General features: G+C 41.6%; 1 protein-coding gene across 1 annotated transcript in view; it reads left to right on the forward strand.

Moving 5' to 3' along the window:
• Nucleotides 1-19292, forward strand: part of MICU2 (mitochondrial calcium uptake 2) — a 57531-nt gene that overhangs the window by 17854 nt on the left and 20385 nt on the right. Inside the window, exons 2-4 of the mRNA XM_065901780.1 lie at nt 9512-9656; nt 18902-18933; nt 19027-19102. Of these exons, the coding sequence (XP_065757852.1) occupies nt 9512-9656; nt 18902-18933; nt 19027-19102 (253 nt within the window). The remainder of the gene's footprint in view (nt 1-9511; nt 9657-18901; nt 18934-19026; nt 19103-19292) is intronic.

Genomic DNA, 19292 nt, shown 5'->3' on the forward strand with positions numbered 1-19292 from the left:
GAGGTCACAACCCAGATAAATTTACTGATACCAGACCAAGATAGTAGTCTTCTATGTAAATTTAATTATATAATGTATGCCAAAGGCTTTGACTGTGTAGATCACAATAAACTGGAAAATTCTGAAAGAGATGGGAATACCAGACCACCTGACCTGCCTCTTGAGAAACCTGTATGCAGGTCAGGAAGCAACAGTTAGAACTGGACATGAACCAACAGACTGGTTCCAAATAGGAAAAGGAGTACGTCAAGGCTGTATATTGTCACCCTGCTTATTTAATGCATATGCAGAATACATCATGAGAAAGGCTGGACTGGATGAAGCACAAGCTGGAATCAAGATTGCTGGGAGAAATATCAATAACCTCAGATACGCAGATGACACCACCCTTATGGCAGAAAGTGAAGAACTAAAGAACCTCTTGATGAAAGTGAAAGAGGAGAGTGAAAAAGTTGGCTTAAAGCTCAACATTCAGAAAACTAAGATCATGGCATCTGGTCCCATCACTTCATGGCAAATAGATGGGGAAATGGTGGAAACAGTGGCTGACTTTATTTTGGGGGAGCTCCAAAATCACTGCAGATGGTGATTGCAGCCATGAAATTAAAAGACACTTTCTCCTTGGAAGGAAAGTTTTGACCAACCTAGATAGTGTATTAAAAAGCAGAGACATTACTTTGCCAAAAAAGGTCCATCTAGTCAAGGCTATGGTTTTTTCCAGTGGTCATGTATGGATGTGAGAGTTGGACTCTAAAGAAAGCTGAGTGCCAAAGAATTGATGCTTTTGAACTGTGGTGTTGGAGAAGACTCTTGAGAGTCCCTTGGACTGCAAGGAGATCCAACCAGTCCATCCTAAAGGAGATCAGTCCTGAGTGTTCATTGGAAGGACTGATGTTGAAGCTGAAACTCCAATGCTCTGGCCACCTCATGCAAAGAGCTGACTCATTGGAAAAGACCCTGATGCTGGGAGGGATTGGGGGCCGGAGGAGAAGAGGATGACAGAGGATGAGATGGTTGGATGGCATCATCAACTTGGTGGACATGGGTTTAGGTAGACTCTGGGAGTTGGTGATGGGCAGGGAGGCCTGGCGTGCTGCGGTTCATGGGGTCACAAAGAGTCGGACACGACTGAGTGACTGAATAATGAAAAATACTACTCTGGTGCATCTCTGTCTCCTTTTTGGGGGGAAGGGGGGTTCCCTGTGCTATACAGTAAAGCCTTGTGGGTTATCTGTTTTATACATAGCAGTGTGTATCTATTAATCCTGCACTCCTAAGTTATCCCTGCCCTCTTTCCCCTTTGGTAACTATAAGTTACCAAACTATAAGTTTGTTTTCTATGTCTGTGAGTCTGTTTCTGTTTTATAAATAAGTTCCTGTTTTATAAATAAGTTCCTTTGTGTCAGTTTTTAGATTCCACCTATAAGGAATAGCATATGGCATTTGTCTTTCTCTGTCTGACTCACTTCACTCAGTATGACAGTCTCCAGGTCCATCCATGTTGCTGCAAATAGCATTTTTTCATTCTTTTTCATGTCTGAGTAATATTCCATTGTGTGTATATACCATATCTTTATCCATTCCTCTGCTAGTGGACTCTGGGTTGCTTCCATTTCTTGACTGTTGTGAATACTGCTGCTGTGAACATTGAGGTACATGCACCTCTCTCACTTGAAAGAAGTCAGAAAGTCATGGCTGATAAGTAACACTGGGAAAGTAACTATCGGAGATTGAGATTTATCGTTGTGGGGCTTTCACATTTGCTAAATGCTCCTTTCATACTTTGGTCCAGCTCTTACCCCACTAGAAAGGGTCTGATTGTTCCTGTGTCACTTTATACACTGCTTGGTTGTAGGAGATGTGTGATACTTACTAAGTAAGTTGGTGTTGGAGGTTTGTAACAAGGGTGTTTCCCTTGTGAGTAGGGCAGTGAGCTGAATCTACACTGTCATTTTTCAGGAAGTGTCATGTTGTTGCTCTACTGAGTGACACTGAGGAAGCTGTATAAAGGCCCTGAGATGTTCAATTAGGGCTCCTGTCCTTTATTTTAATCCCTTGAAACCTACTTTACATGTTTTGTTTAGAACATAAACAAAAATGTGCCTCCTGAAAAGCAGTTATGGAGGAAGGGAACATGCTGTTCTGCTCCGTGATCGCATCAGGATAGAGAAGGTGCTGGCTTTTATTATTACTATTTGTTTATTTGGCTGAGTCAGGTCTTAACTTACAGCACTCAGGAGGATCTTTAGTTGCAGTCTGTGAATGCTTAGTTGTGGCTTGTGGCATCTAGTTCCCTGACTGGGATGATAGAACCCGTATCCCCTGCATTTGGAGTGCGAGTCTTAGCCACTGGACCAGGAGGGAAGTCCTGACACTTCCTTCTTTACTCCTCAGCATCCTGACAGTGGGCCCTCCTCTTCAGACAGACTGCAATCCTAGGAGATATTTCTTTAACTCATTTATATAGGCATATATCATTTCATTTCACCGTGGTCATCAGGGAAAAGGCACACTAGCTTTCTTCTCTAAACCAGGCCATCACTAGAGAAAACAATGGGCTTCCCAGATGACTCAGCAGTAAAGAATCTGAATGCCAATGCAGGAGACACGGATTTGATCCCTGAATTGGAAATGTCCCCTGGAGTAGGAAATGGCACTCCAGTATTCTTGACTGGGAAATCCCATGGACAGAGGAGCCTGGTGGGCTACAGTCCATGAGGTCTCAAGTGGTCGGACACAACTAAACACACAGAGAAAACAATATCCAGAGGCCACAGAGAATAGTTCCCAGAGCTTGCAGGTTTGCCAGGAATGACCTTCATCTCCCTCACTAATACTCTGTTATTTTGTAGAATTTATCATGAAGCATAGCTTACATAGTGAGTATTTTTAATTTAGTCCAGTAGTATTTTGTTTCATGTACAATAAAATCTTCTTGATTCAGAAGGAAATGGAAAAGTTCTAATGACTGAAAGTTTCCAGTTGTAAAGTTTTCTCTAAGAAGAAAAGATATTCTTTAATTATACCGCAGAAAGTTCAAAGACAGCAAAACAGTTACATTTTATCCAGATTATTGCAAATTCCAGAGTAAAGACCCCCCCAAATGAATGGTTTTTACTACATTTTGTCTGATGCAGTGTATATATATTGGACATATTGAAAGCATTGTAAAGAAGGCCTGTTCTTTTCCCACCTTCTTCCTGAGAAATGCAGAAACCAAAGAATGTTCAACAAAGAACAGAGCACTTTTTCCAATTTGTCACTTCATGGATAAAAAGTAGAGACAGAATGCTGAAGCACCTGTTGCTTTAAAGGCAATAAACTCGTGAAATGTTTTAACAGAAGTCATCAGCTTTCAAAGATCTCTTTTATCCAGTCCACATCACTCATTGCTCTTAATTCCTTTGTCACATTTTTTACTGCATTACAAGTAATCCTTGAAAGCCATGGAGCATTTTACATTTAACCAGAACCATGTGGACGGCACTCTCGGGCTGAGGCTGGCTCCACCCCGGCTTCTCCACCCCTCCCTTCCCATACACTTGGCTTCTGATGCAGGCTGGAGAAGCGCATCCCAGCTCCGTCACTCTCCAGCCCAGCCCGGTGGGTCTGGAGGGCCACGCTTTGATCTCCAGCAGCACATTCCACTCGCTCTTGTCTTCCTGAGAGACCACCACCCGCCAGGCTCTCCATTATTTATGTGTAACAGTCTGCGTTGGCCAACAGGGTTGACTCCAGGTGTTTAGGAAATCTCATTCAGATAAACGTCAGGATTGGTACCATTCAATCCGACCTACTGGAGTAGTTCTCTGAAACTGCAGTAAATTAGTTGAGGGTGAAGATGGGCAGAAAAATTCTCTCCAGTCTCTTGGGTAACATGTAACATGTTACCCAACATGCTTGAGCATGTACTACCTTTCTTTTCCTCAGAGTACATCCACAAGCGTGATGTATGTCTTCAGGAATTACTGCAGGAATGCGTCTTGCCTAATCCTTCACAGCATCACTTTGTGTATTGCCTTCTCTGAGAACAGCTTTTAAGAGGTTCATCCCAGCAATAAGGGTATCCTGGTTCTAGCCTTATTTAGGTTTCCTGAAAGATCTAGAAGTGACCAGTCTCCCGTGCGGTCCTTACACAGGCTGTGGCAGATAGCATCCTAAATTCTAAATCTGCGGGTGTCTGTGAGGTTTCCACTCTGGTTTTGAAGTAGGTGCTTGATTTGTTCGTTTTCTCCTTGAAGCGCGGCGTTTTCATTTTGAGCCCTTGGTGTCTGTCACACGTGTGGATGTTCATTTCCCTAATTGCTTTCCTCTGTGCATTTCTCCTGCCTTCTGTGTGATTTCCCCTCCATCGTTAGTTTGTATATTTTCTGAAGTGTTGATTCTAGTCTTTACTGCTTTTTAAAATTTTTAGTTAAGTTCCACCATTTTTCTCCTCTGCTGCTTTTGTTTATTAAGAGCTGGGCGGCTCCCTTCAGGTGTCTGTCATCTTCATCTTTGCTCTCCAGTGTTTTATAAAGTCCATCATTTTTTGTTTTCTCTGATTTTTCCCTGCTTTCTTTCAAAATTTGATTTTTATTGTAGTTTCCTATCTTCATTTTCCTATGAAATTTGGATAGGCCCAACATCAGTTTTTAAACAGATGGTCTAGCCAGATACGTTATTTGCCAAGACAGTGTGAATATATAAGCTTGACCTCTTTCTGTCCTGAGCTGAGCAGTGTCTGTCTTCACACCAGAATCTCAGCTGCAGGGTTTCCAAGGACTGTGGTTCAGTTAGCGGCCCGAGGGATTGGAGGAGGAGCAGGGCCGTGTTCAGCTCCTCTGGGCACCCTGCCTTCCTGCCCCTCTGGGGCTTACCCCATCCCCTGGGGTGGCCTTTGGGTTTCACTCTGTCCCCCATTGGGGTACCAGCCCTTTGGAGAAATACCGTCAGACGGGGTTGCTGGCCTCTTGGTCAGTGTGGTTGTGGACATGGTGTTTTCCTTGCCCGACCATGCCAGCCTCTGCTGCCGCAGGATGGGAGGAAGTCCAGCGACAGGCCTGTAGTGACTGCAGCGAGTGACGGGGTTTCGAGGTTAAGTTTGCCACAGGATACAGGATGGTCTGAAAGCCAGCAGAGACATAACCATCCATCCTGTTATGAGACCACTCGAGGAGGAGGATAAACAAGTAATTAGCCCCTTCAGTTGGTTGGCATTTGGGAAGAAGAATTTGTTCATGTAAAAAGGATTGCCAGTCAATCCTAAAGGAAATCAACCGTGCATATTCACTGGAAGGACTGATGCTGACACCAAAGCTCCAATACTCTGGCCAGATGATACGAAGAGCCGACTCATGAAAAGACCCTGATGCTAGGAAAGATTGAAGGCAGGAGGAGAAGGGGACGAGAGGATGAGATGGTTGGATGGCACCACCAATTCAATGGACATGAACTTGAGCAAACTCCAGGAGATGGTGAGGGACAGGGAGACCTGGCATTCTGCAGTCCATGGGGTCATAAAGAGTCAGACACAACTTGGCAACTGAACAACAACAAGAAAAGGGACTAAGTTGTTGGTAAAAGGTGTTTTTTTTTTTTTTCCATTTATTTTTATTAGTTGGAGGCTAATTACTTTACAATATTGTAGTGGTTTTTGTCATACACTGACATGAATCAGCCGTGGATTTACATGTGCTCCCCATCCCGATCCCCCCTCCTGCCTCCCTCTCCATCCCATCCCTCTGGGTCTTCCCAGTGCACCACCCCTGAGCACCCATCTCATGCATCCAACCTGGGCTGGTGATCTGTTTCACCCTTGTTAGTATACTTGTTTCAATGCTATTCTCTCAGAACATCCCACCCTCGCCTTCTCACACAGAGTCTAAAAGTCTGTTCTGTACGTCTGTGTCTCTTTTTCTGTTTTGCATATAGGGTTATCGTTACCATCTTTTAAAATTCCATATATATGCATTAGTATACTGTATTGGTCTTTATCTTTCTGGCTTACTTCACTCTGTATAATGGGCTCCAGTTTCATCCATCTCATTAGAACTGATTCGAATGAATTCTTTTTAATGGCTGAGTAATATTCCATGGTGTATATGTACCACAGCTTCCTTATCCATTCGTCTGCTGATGGACATCTAGGTTGCTTCCATGTCCTGGCTATTATAAACAGTGCTGTGATGAACCTTGGGGTACACGTGTCTCTTTCAGATCTGGTTTCCTTGGTGTGTATGCCCAGGAGTGGGATTGCTGGGTCATATGGCAGTTCTAGGTAAAAGGTGTTTTTTTAACTCATTATGAACAACTTAGGTGTTAGATAGTATAAAAGAGCCAGTGTTTATTTAAAGATTTGGAAATACATATACATATTTCTGACACACTATTTACTTTTAAAAATTCTCTTAGTAGACTGTATATTAACATTAATATAATAAATGTAAATATTCTTTTAGCTAATAATGTATGTGTCCACATGTCACTTCAGCTCTTCAGTATGCTGTGTTGTCTCTTGTCTCAGACTTCGCCAGTGCTGTGATGTTTACTGACAAGACTCTTGCCCACCCTCCCTTTTGTGTCCTATCTGTAGACACTCTGTGAATCACTCTAGTAGGAATTAGTGTTTGTCTTGTTTCCTACCGGTTTCCTACAAATACTATCCACTTGATAATATATCAAATGATGATGTATCTGCCTTATGTATAAAGTGTTCAGAAAATATGAATGAAATTCAATTTTCTGACGACTAGAATGGACTGGTGTGATTAAGACATGCCTCTTGAGGTATTTTTTTTTTTTTTTAATATTATTTTATTAGGGGGTATTTTGATAGTAGTAATTTCATGGGGAAGAAAAGGAAAGGCGTGAACAGGCAAGTTCTCAAGGAGACGGGGTGCTGTCACGCAGTGTTACTGAGTGTCCTGTCTGCGCCCAGCGTTTGGCAGGCACCGCTGTGCTGTGCTTAGTCACTCAGTTGTGTCTGACTCTTTGTAGCTCTATGGACCTTAGCCCACAGGACTTCTCTATCCATGGAGATTCTCCAGGCAAGAATACTGGAGTTGGTTGCTATGCCCTCCTCCAGGGGATCTTCCCAACCCAGGAATTGAACCCAGGTCTCACATTGCAGGCAAATTCTTTACCATCTGAGCCACCAGGGAAGCCCAAGCGTGCTGGAGTAGGTAGCCTGTCCCTTCTCCAGGGGAACTTCCCGACCCAGGAATCAAACCAGGTCTCCTCCATTGCAGGCAGATTCTTTACTAGCTGAGCTACCAGAGAAGCCCTACAGAAGCATAAAACTAGCTGCTCAAGGAAACCAGTTATCACATTGTAGGGAGAGAATTAATACTGGTCAGAGGACTGAGCTCAGCCATAAGGAGCTATTGATGGCTTTGAATCTGGAGAGGTTTAAGCAACTGGAATCGCTGTTTTTTCTGTTTCAGTTGCAGTCAGCACTCAATGAGCATGACTTGTATGTGAGCGTGAAGAGGAAGTGATATGTCTCGGAAGACGCTGTGGTCCAGGTTAGCGCACTGCCTTCAGGAAGCATCCCGAGGGCCCTGTGCTATCATAGTTCACAGATGACGCATCTGAGTCAGGGTTACTGTTTTGTCCTTGGCATCTGTGCTGTGCTTGCTGGTCTGTCACCCTCTTCCAGTCTGCCTGGGGTGCCCCGTGTGGGTAGGAGGGTAGTGTGGTGCTGAGGAGACAGAAACACTGTTGAGGTGGACACATGGTTTTACCTATCTCTACCATTTTGTCCACAATTTTCATACCTACTCTGTGTCTCCTGTTCAGTGACTGTGAGGGTCAAATATAATTCCTGGAGAATACTTAATGGTTTAGCATGAAGCACACAGCAAGTGCTCAGTGGCAGGTTAGCAGTAGCTGTCTCCATATTGTCTCTGTGGCCTAAAATACTGACTCTTCCAGTGACAGTATTTTACCTGTTTCTGTTCTAGCACTTTCCATGCATTGTGTGAATACACTCCTGAAACAGGGCCCCTTATCAGACAGGCTGTGCTTTATCTTCACCTGATCCGCTGCCTTCCTGACTCTCTGAGCCTCTCCTCTGCCATGCGGTCCTGGAGCACACCATGCCTGCTCCCACCTCGGGCCTTTGTTCTTTTTACACCTCCTGCCTGCCGAGTGCTCCCTCCCCAGAGCGCCTAGCTCCCGAGCTGCCTTGCTTCACCTCCTGAATGTCACCTTTCCCTGTACATCCTGTGTGACGTGTTCTCCTTAGCACTTCCTTATCCGGCTCTGTCCCCCTTCATGGTGCATCTTACTGCCTCACAGAATTTCTTGCATTTGTTCTTTGTTGCTCTCCTATTTGGGGCTGTGGGTTCACCGCATCTTTGCTTTGTCTCCAGTCTCCAGTAAATCTCTCTTCAGTAAATGACTTCAAAGTTTGGAGGTTGTGAGACCTAAAGACTAAAAGTATTCTTTTTTTTTCATTTATTTTTATTAGTTGGAGGCTAATTACTTTACAATATTGTAGTGGTTTCTGTCATACATTGACATGAATCAGCCATGGATTTACATGTATTCCCCATCCCGATCCCCCCTCCCACCTTCTTCTCTACCTGATCCCTCTGGGTCTTCCCAGTGCACCAGGCCCGAGCACTTGTCTCATGCATCCAACCTGGGCTGGTGATCTGTTTCACCATAGATAATATACATGTTTCGATGCTGTTCTCTCGAAACATCCCACCCTCGCCTTCTCCCACAGGGTCCAAAAGTCTATTCTGTACATCTGTATCTCTTTTTCTGTTTTGCATATAGGGTTATCATTACCATCTTTCTAAATTCCATGTATATGTGTTAGTATACTGTAATGGTCTTTATCTTTCTGGCTTACTTCACTCTGTATAATGGGCTCCAGTTTATCCATCTCATTAGAACTGATTCAAATGAATTCTTTTTAATGGCTGAGTAATATTCCATGGTGTATATGTACCACAGCTTCCTTATCCATTCGTCTGCTGATGGGCATCTAGGTTGCTTCCATGTCCTGGCTATTATAAACAGTGCTGCGATGAACATTGGGTGCACGTGTCTCTTTCAGATCTGGTTTCCTCAGTGTGTATGCCCAGAAGTGGTATTGCTGGGTCATATGGCAGTTCTATATCCAGTTTTTTAAGAAATCTCCATACTGTTCTCCATAGTGGCTGTACTAGTTTGCATTCCCACCAACAGTGTAAGAGGGTTCCCTTTTCTCCACACCCTCTCCAGCATTTATTGCTTGTAGACTTTTGGAGAGCAGCCATCCTGACTGGCGTGTAATGGTATTCCGACTCTTTAAAGATTGTTCGTGTCCAACTCTTTGTGACTTTGTGGACTGTAGCCTGCCAGGCTCCTTTTTCCATGGAATTCTCCAGGCAAGAATAATGAAGTGGGTAACTGTTCCCTTCTCCAGGGGATCTTCCCAACCCAGGAATCGAACCCAGGTCATTTATTCCAGAAGTATCTAAGCTGGGGACTAATGCCAGGAAAAAAAACCCAAAATTGTGATTTCTTTTTCTTTTAGAGAAGTGTGAACTCCGGAGAGATTACAGGAAAGCCGTCTCCTCGTAAACAGCGCTTCATGCAGTTCTCGTCCTTGGAGTATGGCGGGGAGTACTACATGACACCCCGGGACTTCCTCTTCTCTGTCATGTTCGACCACATTCAGCGTAAGTGGTTTGGTTTTGAAGTTAAGGAATCAAATGTTAGGGCTGAAAAACCTCTGGTTTTTCAGAATTGTAACAACTTTTTCTTCATTTTAATTATCATCATTCTTTGTACCATGCGTGTGCTTAATTATTTAAACTTTTCCTCCCTTGTAGTACTAAACTTATTTATCTAAGAAATAGTTGCTTGGATTTTTCTAAAATCCAAGATGGATTTTTCTAAAGAGAGAAAAAAGTAAGGTTTTAAATGTGACTAAATAAATTATTAATAGGATAACTAATTCATCCAGGATGTTAGGTTTTAAATCAATAAAACATTTTCTTTTGGGGGCAAAAAAAGAAACTAGGCTCAAGCAATTAGGAGGGTCATATAATGGAGTCATGATGCAAAAAAATCCTGCAAAAATAGCATTAAGAAGCAGAACTCCAAAACCTATAATTAAATAATTTTATTTCATAAACTGTCAGCTCTCAGCTATCCCAAATTGTCAGCAATCCTTATTTTCCTTTATCTAAACGTTGCAGAGAGTAGACATGGCCCCCCTCTGTCCCCTGTATTGCCAAAGTGTTCTGTGAAAAGCTCTTGCTTCCTGGCACCTTGCAGGGTGAACACCATCCACAGTGTTGCCCTGTGGGTAGCTGCACATGGAACAGGCAGAGTGGGCCAGGGCAGGGTGAGCTGTGAGATGTGAAGGTCGAATTGGGAGACTGAGAAGATCTGGGAAGGCATTATTGGTATTGAGGGATGACCTGAACAAATGAGTGGTCACGGCCTGTTCTTGGGACAGTGAGTTCACCTATAGCTAGACCGGACGATGGTCCTGGGGAGAAGTGAGAGGTCAAATGAAAAACAACAAGGGCCAGATGTAGAGATTGTGGTGACCCTGTTCACCAACCGTAGACGTGTGTTTCTGGTGAGGATGGGGGTTCATCTTGAACCTGTGAGAGAGACTGAAGTGAAGGCTTACAAGAAGGAAAATAGTGTTGTAACAGTGTATTTAAATTATTTTGGTAAGCTTCTATTCATCTAAATTGATTAAAAAGAAAAAAAGCCATCCAATTATGTTACCAGCAGAACGGTTTATTTGGGAGAAGTAGAGAATTGCAGTTTGGGACATGCATCAGTGATAAATCACAAGCAACCTAAAGTGATGGAGAGAAACTGTCTTATGGAAGAGAGGGCAGCTCGGGGGAAACTGTCTTAGAGAAGAGAAAGAACAACTCTGGGGAAGCTGTTAGAGAAGAGAGGGTAGCTCTGAGGGCCTGTTATCAGTAAGGACTCCAGGGAACTCCCTGGGGGTCCAGTGGTTAAGAATGCACCTTCCAGCACACGGGACACAGATTCAGTCCCTGGTCCAGGAGCTAGGATTCCATATGTGTCGGGCCAACTAAGCCCACCTGTCTCAATGAAGATGCAGAACAGCCAAAAATATAAATAAACAGTCCACTGGAGGAAAGTGGGGGTTTAAAGTGCAGTGACTTTTCATTGCCTGGCCAGGAGAAAGTATTTCTTCTTCCTGCTGGGATCTGCGTGGACATGGGTGTTGTGTGTGTGAGCACCCCCACCCTAGCCTCCAGACGCACACTTCTTTGGAGAAAGCTTGACAGTATGTATCAGAAACCTTTGCAACATTTATTAATACTTATATTGATGCAATAAGTTCACTTCTAGAAAATTAGTCTAAGTAATTGGAGAGATACAAAATTTTCTTTTAAAAAGTAAGTTAGCCTCTTCAACAGGTAAGGATGTCATCAATTCCTGTTCTCACAGCAAAAAAGAAGCTGAAAGATAGAAAATCAACAGCTCTTCTTAAGTCCACAAGAGAATTGAGACCACAGGGCACACACACCTGAACACTGAAGAAGACAGACACAGAGACGCAGAGCCCACCCAGGGTGCATGCTGCCTGGAAGCCACTGCCAGAGCCAGCATCTGGCAGGAATGTTTTAAGAGTTGCTAGAATCTGAGCATGGGCTACCATGAAAGATAGAAATTTGTGAAAATCTAGCCATGAGGGGCCCCAGCAGTCCTCACAGTGAAGATCTAAAAAAATCCTCTCCTGGATTTTTCATGATTTCCTTTTTTGTGCAAAAGCTATTAAGGTTGATTAGATCCCTTTTTTTTTCATTACTCTAGGATTCAAATCCAAAAAGATATTGCTATGATTTATGTCAGAAAGTGTTCTGTCACCTGTATTTTCCTCTAGGAGTTTCATAGTGTCAGTTTTACATTTAGGCCTTTAATCCATTTTGAGTTTATTTTTGTGTTCATCCTGCTTGGTATTCTGTGAGCTTCTTGAATCTGTGGTGTGTGTGTAAACACACCATGAACCATGAGCAGAACAAAAAGACAACATACAGAATAGGGGAAAATATTTGCAGACATTACAGCCAACAAGGGATTAATCTCCAAAATATATAAACAGTTTCTATAGCTCAATATCAAAAAAACAACCCAAACAAAAAATGGGCAGCTCTAAATAGACATTTCTCTAAAGAAGATATACAGATGGTCAAAGGCGCATAAAAAGATGCTCAATATCACTAATCATTAGAAAAATGCAAATCAGAACTACAATAACGTATCACCTCACATCAACCAGAAGGGCCATCATCAAAAAATCCACAAGCAATAAATGCTGGAGAGGGTGTGGAGAGAAGAGAACACCCCACACTATTATTGGTGGGAATGTAAATTGGTACAGCCACTCTATGGACAACAGTATGGGAGCACCTTTAAAAACTAAAAATAGAGCTACCATATGACACTGCAATCCCACTCCTGTGCATATATCCAGAGAAGAACACGATCCGAAAGGATACATGCACCCTAGTATTCATTGCAACTCTGCTTACTATAGCCAGGACATGGAAGCAACCTAAATGTCCATCAGCAGAGGAATGGATAAAGAAGATGTGGTACATAGAGACAATGGACCATTACACAGCCATAAAAAGAATGAAATAATGCCATTTGCAGCAACATGGATGGACCTAGAGATTGTCATACTGAGTGAAGTAAGTCAGACAAGAATATCATATGACATCCCTTATATATGGACTCTAAAAAGAAATGATACAAATGAACTTACAAAACAGAAAGAGACTCACAGACTTAGAGAATGAACTTACGGTTATGGGGGAGGGATAAGTTAGGGAGTTTGGGATGGACATGTACACACTGCTATATTTAAAATGAGTAACCAATAAGGACATACTGTACAGCATGTGGAACTCTGCTCAACGTTGTGTGGCAGTCTGGACAGGAGCGGAGTTTGGGGGCGAATGGATACATGTGTGTGTGTGGCCGAGTCCCTCACTGTTCACCTGAAACTACCCCAGCATTGTTAATCAGCTCTGTGAGTGCATGCATACTCAATTATGTCCGACTCTTTGCGACCCTATGGACTGTAGCCCACCAGACTCCTCTGTCCATGGGATTTTCCAGACAATAATACTGGAGTGGGTTGCCATTTCCTACTCCAGAGGATCTTCCCAACCCAGGGACCGAACCCACATCTCCTATATGTCTTGCATTGGCAAGCAGATTATTAACCACTGAGCCACCTGGGAAGCCTTAATCCACTTAATCAGCTATACCCCAGTATAAAATAAAAAGTTTAAAAACAAAAGAATTTTCCCAAGTTTTACTTTACCTGGTTTTAGCCGTAGTCCAGGTTGTTCTAATGAAGTTTAAAGTTTACATGTTTTTTTTCTTTCTTGTTTTTATGCTGCCTTTGATTCAACCAACTTAGGTTCTTATAATGTTTCCACTTTATTTTTCATTGGAATGCAATTAAACTCTATCAGAAGGCATTTAGCTAGATCAGAAATTGAGTAATTTTGAAGGCTGAATAAAACATCCTTTAAGCATATGATGTACTTCATTTTTCATTGTGGATAAGGAGAATAATCTCTATTGCATTCCTGTGGATCATGGTGAACAGAAAAACAAGGAAACACAGAGCCAACCCAGTGACCCATGATCCTCATGTATAAACAGAAAGAAATACACCAGTCTGAAATTTATTAGCCCCTAAACTTATTTTTACCTGGTGTTTATCTTTCTAGACTCTACATTCTGTGCCTTTACTTATACTTCAACATAGATTTTGTTGCACATAAATACGTGAGAATATAAATAATCCAAATTAAGATTAACCCATTGGCGTTAACAGTTTACTCTGAAAAGGGTTGTAATTACAGCGACCATAAAATTTGTTGGGTGCATGTGCCAGAATTTCTGGGTGAGTGTGTGTCTTGGTGAATTTATCTTAAGACTTTTGAAATTCTACAGATGAATCTTAAATTTTAAAATTGTTGCAGGTAAAAGAGATCCTTTTTATCTTTGCCACTATTGTAGCTATTAGATTTGGGGCTGAGTTTCCACATCTCTGAGGTTTTCCACTCTGTAATTTGAGGTACCATTTCATTCTCACTAATCCAGGTGATGACAGAATTCCCCGAGCTTACTTGACAGTAAATTCAGAGAGAGCCTTTTGCTAAAATTTCAAGTCCTTCCCCTGTCTCCCCTCATGATTTTGATTCAGAAGGTCTGAGATAGGGTCATGGAATCAGTAATACCTTCTCGTCCTTATCTGGCTGCCTGTCCTATATTCCCGTATATTTAACAGGCACTCCCAGGTGATCATTTTGATCAGCAAGTTTGAGAAATAGCTAAAGGACAAATGTGAAAGAGCCATGAAAGATGTCATGTCTTTGTAGTAGAGGCAGAGGGTGCTGAGCACTGAGCCCACACTCCTCTGAGGTCTGCCTGCTGACGCACACGGCAGCACACGTGAACCTTGAGCAGGTTATGCTGGATGGGAGAAGTCAGTCTCAAAGACCACATGTTGCTTGATTCCATGTGTATGAAGTGGCCAGAACAGGCAGGTGTGCAGAGACAGGAAGTAGGTTAGTGGCTACAGAAGTAGGAGCAGGAGAGTGACTTCTGATGAGTTTTCATTCTTTGGGGGGCCTGATGAAAATGTTCTGAAACTAGATGGTGGTGATGGTTGTACCACTCTGAATATACTATATTCTAATATAATATACTCTGATTATACTAAACACCACTGAGCTATACAGTTTCAATAAATGGACTCTGTGGTATGTAAAATGTGACAGTAAAGCTATGAAAATGTATATATAAAACTGATCCTTGTTGCCAGTTTAAAATATTAATTTTAAAATTATTATACTTTACAAAAAATGGCGAGACTAAAATAATAAAAATGTGACTCTCTATGTACTTTCCTCATGTTGGTTCTAAACCAAAACATTTTCACCTAGTGCAATTCTGTCAGAAAAGTGAGCTGATTTGTAAGAGCCAATGCAGAAGTCTTAAATACGTAAAGCTTCTGATAAATTCACTTTCCAAATATTGGCTCTTTGGTCTTCCAAGGACTCACTGAGAAGTCTCCTTCCCCGCCCTGCAGTGGAGCAGAGTCAGCACGTGGGCGAGACTGGGCCGTGAGCACTGTCTGCCCTGGCGGCATCGAGCACTGTGCCATCCGCCCACGGAAACACGCTCTCCCCTGCAGGCCTTCTTGTGGACACACGTGCACACCATCCCCCAGATGGGCGTAAGAAGCATGTCCGTAGGTGTCAAGCGGCAGGGGGGCAAAACTTTCATCTGTCCTCTGGCACATGACCACCCCCCACCCCAGCCTGACTGGAAGAGGGGAGGCGTTTTCCAGTGTGAGAAGAGCAGGTTTAAAGCCCATGGACCATGGTTGTTTTGTTTTTTTTTTCTTTAAAGACAGATTTCTCCTCCTTGGGAAAACATTCAGGAAGGTCAGTTTCCCTCCACTCTTACAGTCTTTAGACACTCGTAGGCTTTTTATCAACTTTCTTACTGTTGTTCTCTGATTGTGTGAAAAGGAATCATTAAAAAGAAGAGATGAGTGTGAAATGAAATAAGTGAAATGAAATCTTTAAAACATGGCTCTTTTTATAATCTAAGCCCAAAGCACATTACTATTCTTCTGATATTCTTTGTAAAAGCGTTCTAAGTATGAGATTCTGTGGAATTGCATGCAATGCAGTGATTTCCATCATTGCTGGGACCGAATTCAAGCAAGTGTTGGAGTAATCAGCTCTTAACGCCAATCCTGATATTGATGCCAGAGCTCTTCCATGTATTTATGCAAAAGATATGAAACGATGTAAGTGTCTCTATTATCTGATTTTTATGTGTCGAGAGTCTGCTGATCTCTAGCAAAATGAAGTTGAATTAGATACCATTAGCAATGTTTTTATAGTTATGGCTATCAAATAACTTTATTTTGGCTACAGGCAAAGATTTATTTGACCTGTAACTGTACTTAATATGTAGTATTGCAGTTTTACTTATTTTAAGTATTAAAATGGCTGTTTGCCTGTAACATGGTGTGCTTGTTCCTGGTTTTCAACTTCAGAAGTCCTCTGTAAACAGTGAAAACCACGTGCTGGAATCTCCAGAGTAGGTGGAGGCTTTTAGAACATTCTGCTTCTTGAGCCAAAATTCCATCGTAGTGCTTGATTTATCCCTCCCTGCCCAGAAAAGCCACCGTGTACTTTCCATCCTTTCACACTTGCACCACAAAGCAAGACAGCCTCACCTCTGAATCTGCCTTTTTGGCTATTGTTTTATATGGGAACGTGAATATGTATGAAATAGCTATGAAAACAGTAAGAATGAATTTCTTATGTGTGTGAAAATATTAACAAGTAATATGACTGATTAGGGGTTAATATTCCAAACCATATAAACAGCTTATTCAGCTCAATCTCAAGGGGACAAAAAAAAGGACAGGAGACCTAAATAGACATTTTTCCAGAGAAGACATGCAGATGGCCAACAGGCATATGAAAAGATGCTCAACACTGCTAATCATCACAGAAATGCAAATCAGAACCACAATTAGGTATCACCTTCCACCAATCAGAGTGGCCATCCTCAAAAAGAACACAAATAACGAATGCTGTCAAGGAAAGGGAACCCTCATACGCTGTTGGTGGGAATGTAAGTTGATGCAGACACTGTGGAAAACAGTAGAGACGCCTCAAAAAAATATAAAAATAGAACTGCCATATGATCCAGCAATCCCACTCCTCCTGGGCATGTATCCAAAGAAGAAAGAAACTCTAATTTGAAAAGATCTGTACACATGTAGCAGCACTATTTACAATAGCCAGGACACGGAAGCAACCCGAGTGTCCACCAGATGAAAGGATGAAGATGTGGCGTATACATACAGCGAAGTACTACTCAGCCATAAAAAACGATGAGCTTTTGCCATTTGCAATAGTACTGATGGACCTGGAGCGTATTGTGCTCAGTGAAATAAATCAAAAACAAATACTGTTATGTCATCACTTATATGAAGATCTAAAAAATAAGGCAATATAACAGAAAAGGAACAGACTCACAGGCACAGGGAACACACTAGTGGTTACCAGGGGGGAGAGGGCAGCGGGAGGGACAAGATGGGGGTAGGGGGTTGAGAGGTCCAAAGTACTCCATATAAAATAAGCTACAAGGACGTACTGTGCAGCACAGGATATATAGCCAATATCTTATCCAAATTATTAATCACTGTGGTATATATCTGAGACTAATATTGTGCATCAACTCTACCTCCGTTTTTAAAAAGTGGGGAAGAGGACTGCCAGAAAAAGAATCCTTATATTGCAGTGAATTTCCCGTGTCCCAGTGTTGTTGCTGTTGTCAAATGGACAGTGGTCATGCCCCTCATGTACTTCAGACTTCGCATCTCTTACTCTGATGCCCGGTCTCTCTCCTGGGGGAGCCTGTAAACAAAGAGTGTAAAACCCAGCAGCCTGGGTGAGAAGCGCTAAAGAGACCCCAGCAGAGCGTCCTGGGTGTGAAACACCACAGTCCCCTCTCTGACCCAAGGGAAGTGTTTAAGGAAGTGAGACTACGTGTTCTACTAGGAGCTCTGCCTTTTCTTTTTAACCTGAAAATGAATTTTTTGTAACAGAATGTACCCCAAACTTTTTTATCAGCCAAGATAATTTCTTTACCATTTTCTAATTAGTGGTACTGTTTTGAAAAAATGTTTGCAAGAAGTTCATTAAGTACATGGTTTCTCCATTTTTGATAATCAAATACCTATACAAGTACCAAGCAAAACTTGTAATCAACATGAAATAACAGGGAGCGTTTTATGTGTTTGATGATCTCATGTTATGATAGACCTTGTATTAAAATCTGGTTGTCATTGGGTAACACTTACTAGTTTATCAGCAACAAACAATCATTCCAAAATAGTGGCTCCTAAGCTTACCAACATGGTCATAGATGTTTCTGAAATTTATATAGTCATATTCACAGCTAGTGTTTTTTGATTATTAATGCAAAAATAAAATCTTGGTAATTTATTAACAATAGATAATAGAATTTGTCCCCAGTAGATTTATAATCTAAATGTAAACATCCCAAACTGCAAAAAGGCACATCTAAAGGTATTTTTTTTTAACCTGTCTTGTGAATTCTCATATACTTGTAATTGTACTGAAGGGCCTTTATAGATAATTTTGAGAACAAGAAGGGAAGTTAGTGATGCACATATCTTACAGAAGAAATAAACAACGTACTTTTCAGTGTTCTGGATGTGTAAAATGACTTGAGGTTGTCTTCAGAAAAAGTTTCAACCAAACAAGCAATGTGATTGCTTTAGAATTTATAGTAAATGAGAGAAAATGAGGTCAGTATAAAGAAGATGGTTAAAAGCCTGAGTTTTAATCTGTTACCCAGTAGGAAACTTAAAAGTAACATCACTTTAGAATGAACAGCCGTGCTGGCCACCCTTTAGATCTTACTGGGGAGCTGTGAACTTAAGAACTTTGCAGGGTTTAAAAAGGTAGCATTCTGAAACGTGTGTATATGTTTATAATCAATTAAAGCAAAAGGAGACAGATTTTAATAATCATGTAAGGAAAGAATTTGTGTTTGGCACAAATTTATTTCTCTTGGACAGCTATGATAGGTCAGAGGCCATTAGAAGACCCCATGTGTCTGGAGCGGAGTGACAGTGAGGATGAGTCTGACATACAACTGCAGTGTTCGTGTTTAGAGTTTCTGGCTTGTAACTTCTGTTTAAAGATGTTAGCTAAAATTGCCAGACTTATATTTTTTATAAACTTGTTTTGTCTTTCAAGCAGTTTTCTCTCTTAATGGAAGCTGAGTTTTACCAAGGTATTATAATATATGGGCACTCAATAATATTTCCTCTTTGCTGTAGGTAAAAGTTCTGTCAAGAGGCTGACAGATAAGGTAAGCAATGGAGGGGAGATCTCTCTTTAAGATGGAAAATTAACTTTTATAAATTATTTAATTTATGAAAGATTTTAATATGTGTATTTAAAGGATATCGAGGATGCACTAGCAGGAATCAAAAAAGCTGGTTGTGGATCAACTTTTTTTAGAGACCTCGGCGATAAAGGTAACTTTGGTTTGTTGTTAAAATTCCAATTGCATTTTATTTAACAGAGACATTATTAAGGAGTTAAGTTATGAGGTTTGCACCTATAAATTGGAGAATATATCTTAGAGAATCTACAGAGACGATGTTATAACACTGTGTTCTTTAATAGATTTTTTAAAAATCATAATAAAGTACTCATTACATTGGA

This window comes from Muntiacus reevesi, chromosome 11 (genome assembly GCF_963930625.1).
Source record: "Muntiacus reevesi chromosome 11, mMunRee1.1, whole genome shotgun sequence".
NCBI lineage: Eukaryota > Metazoa > Chordata > Mammalia > Artiodactyla > Cervidae > Muntiacus > Muntiacus reevesi.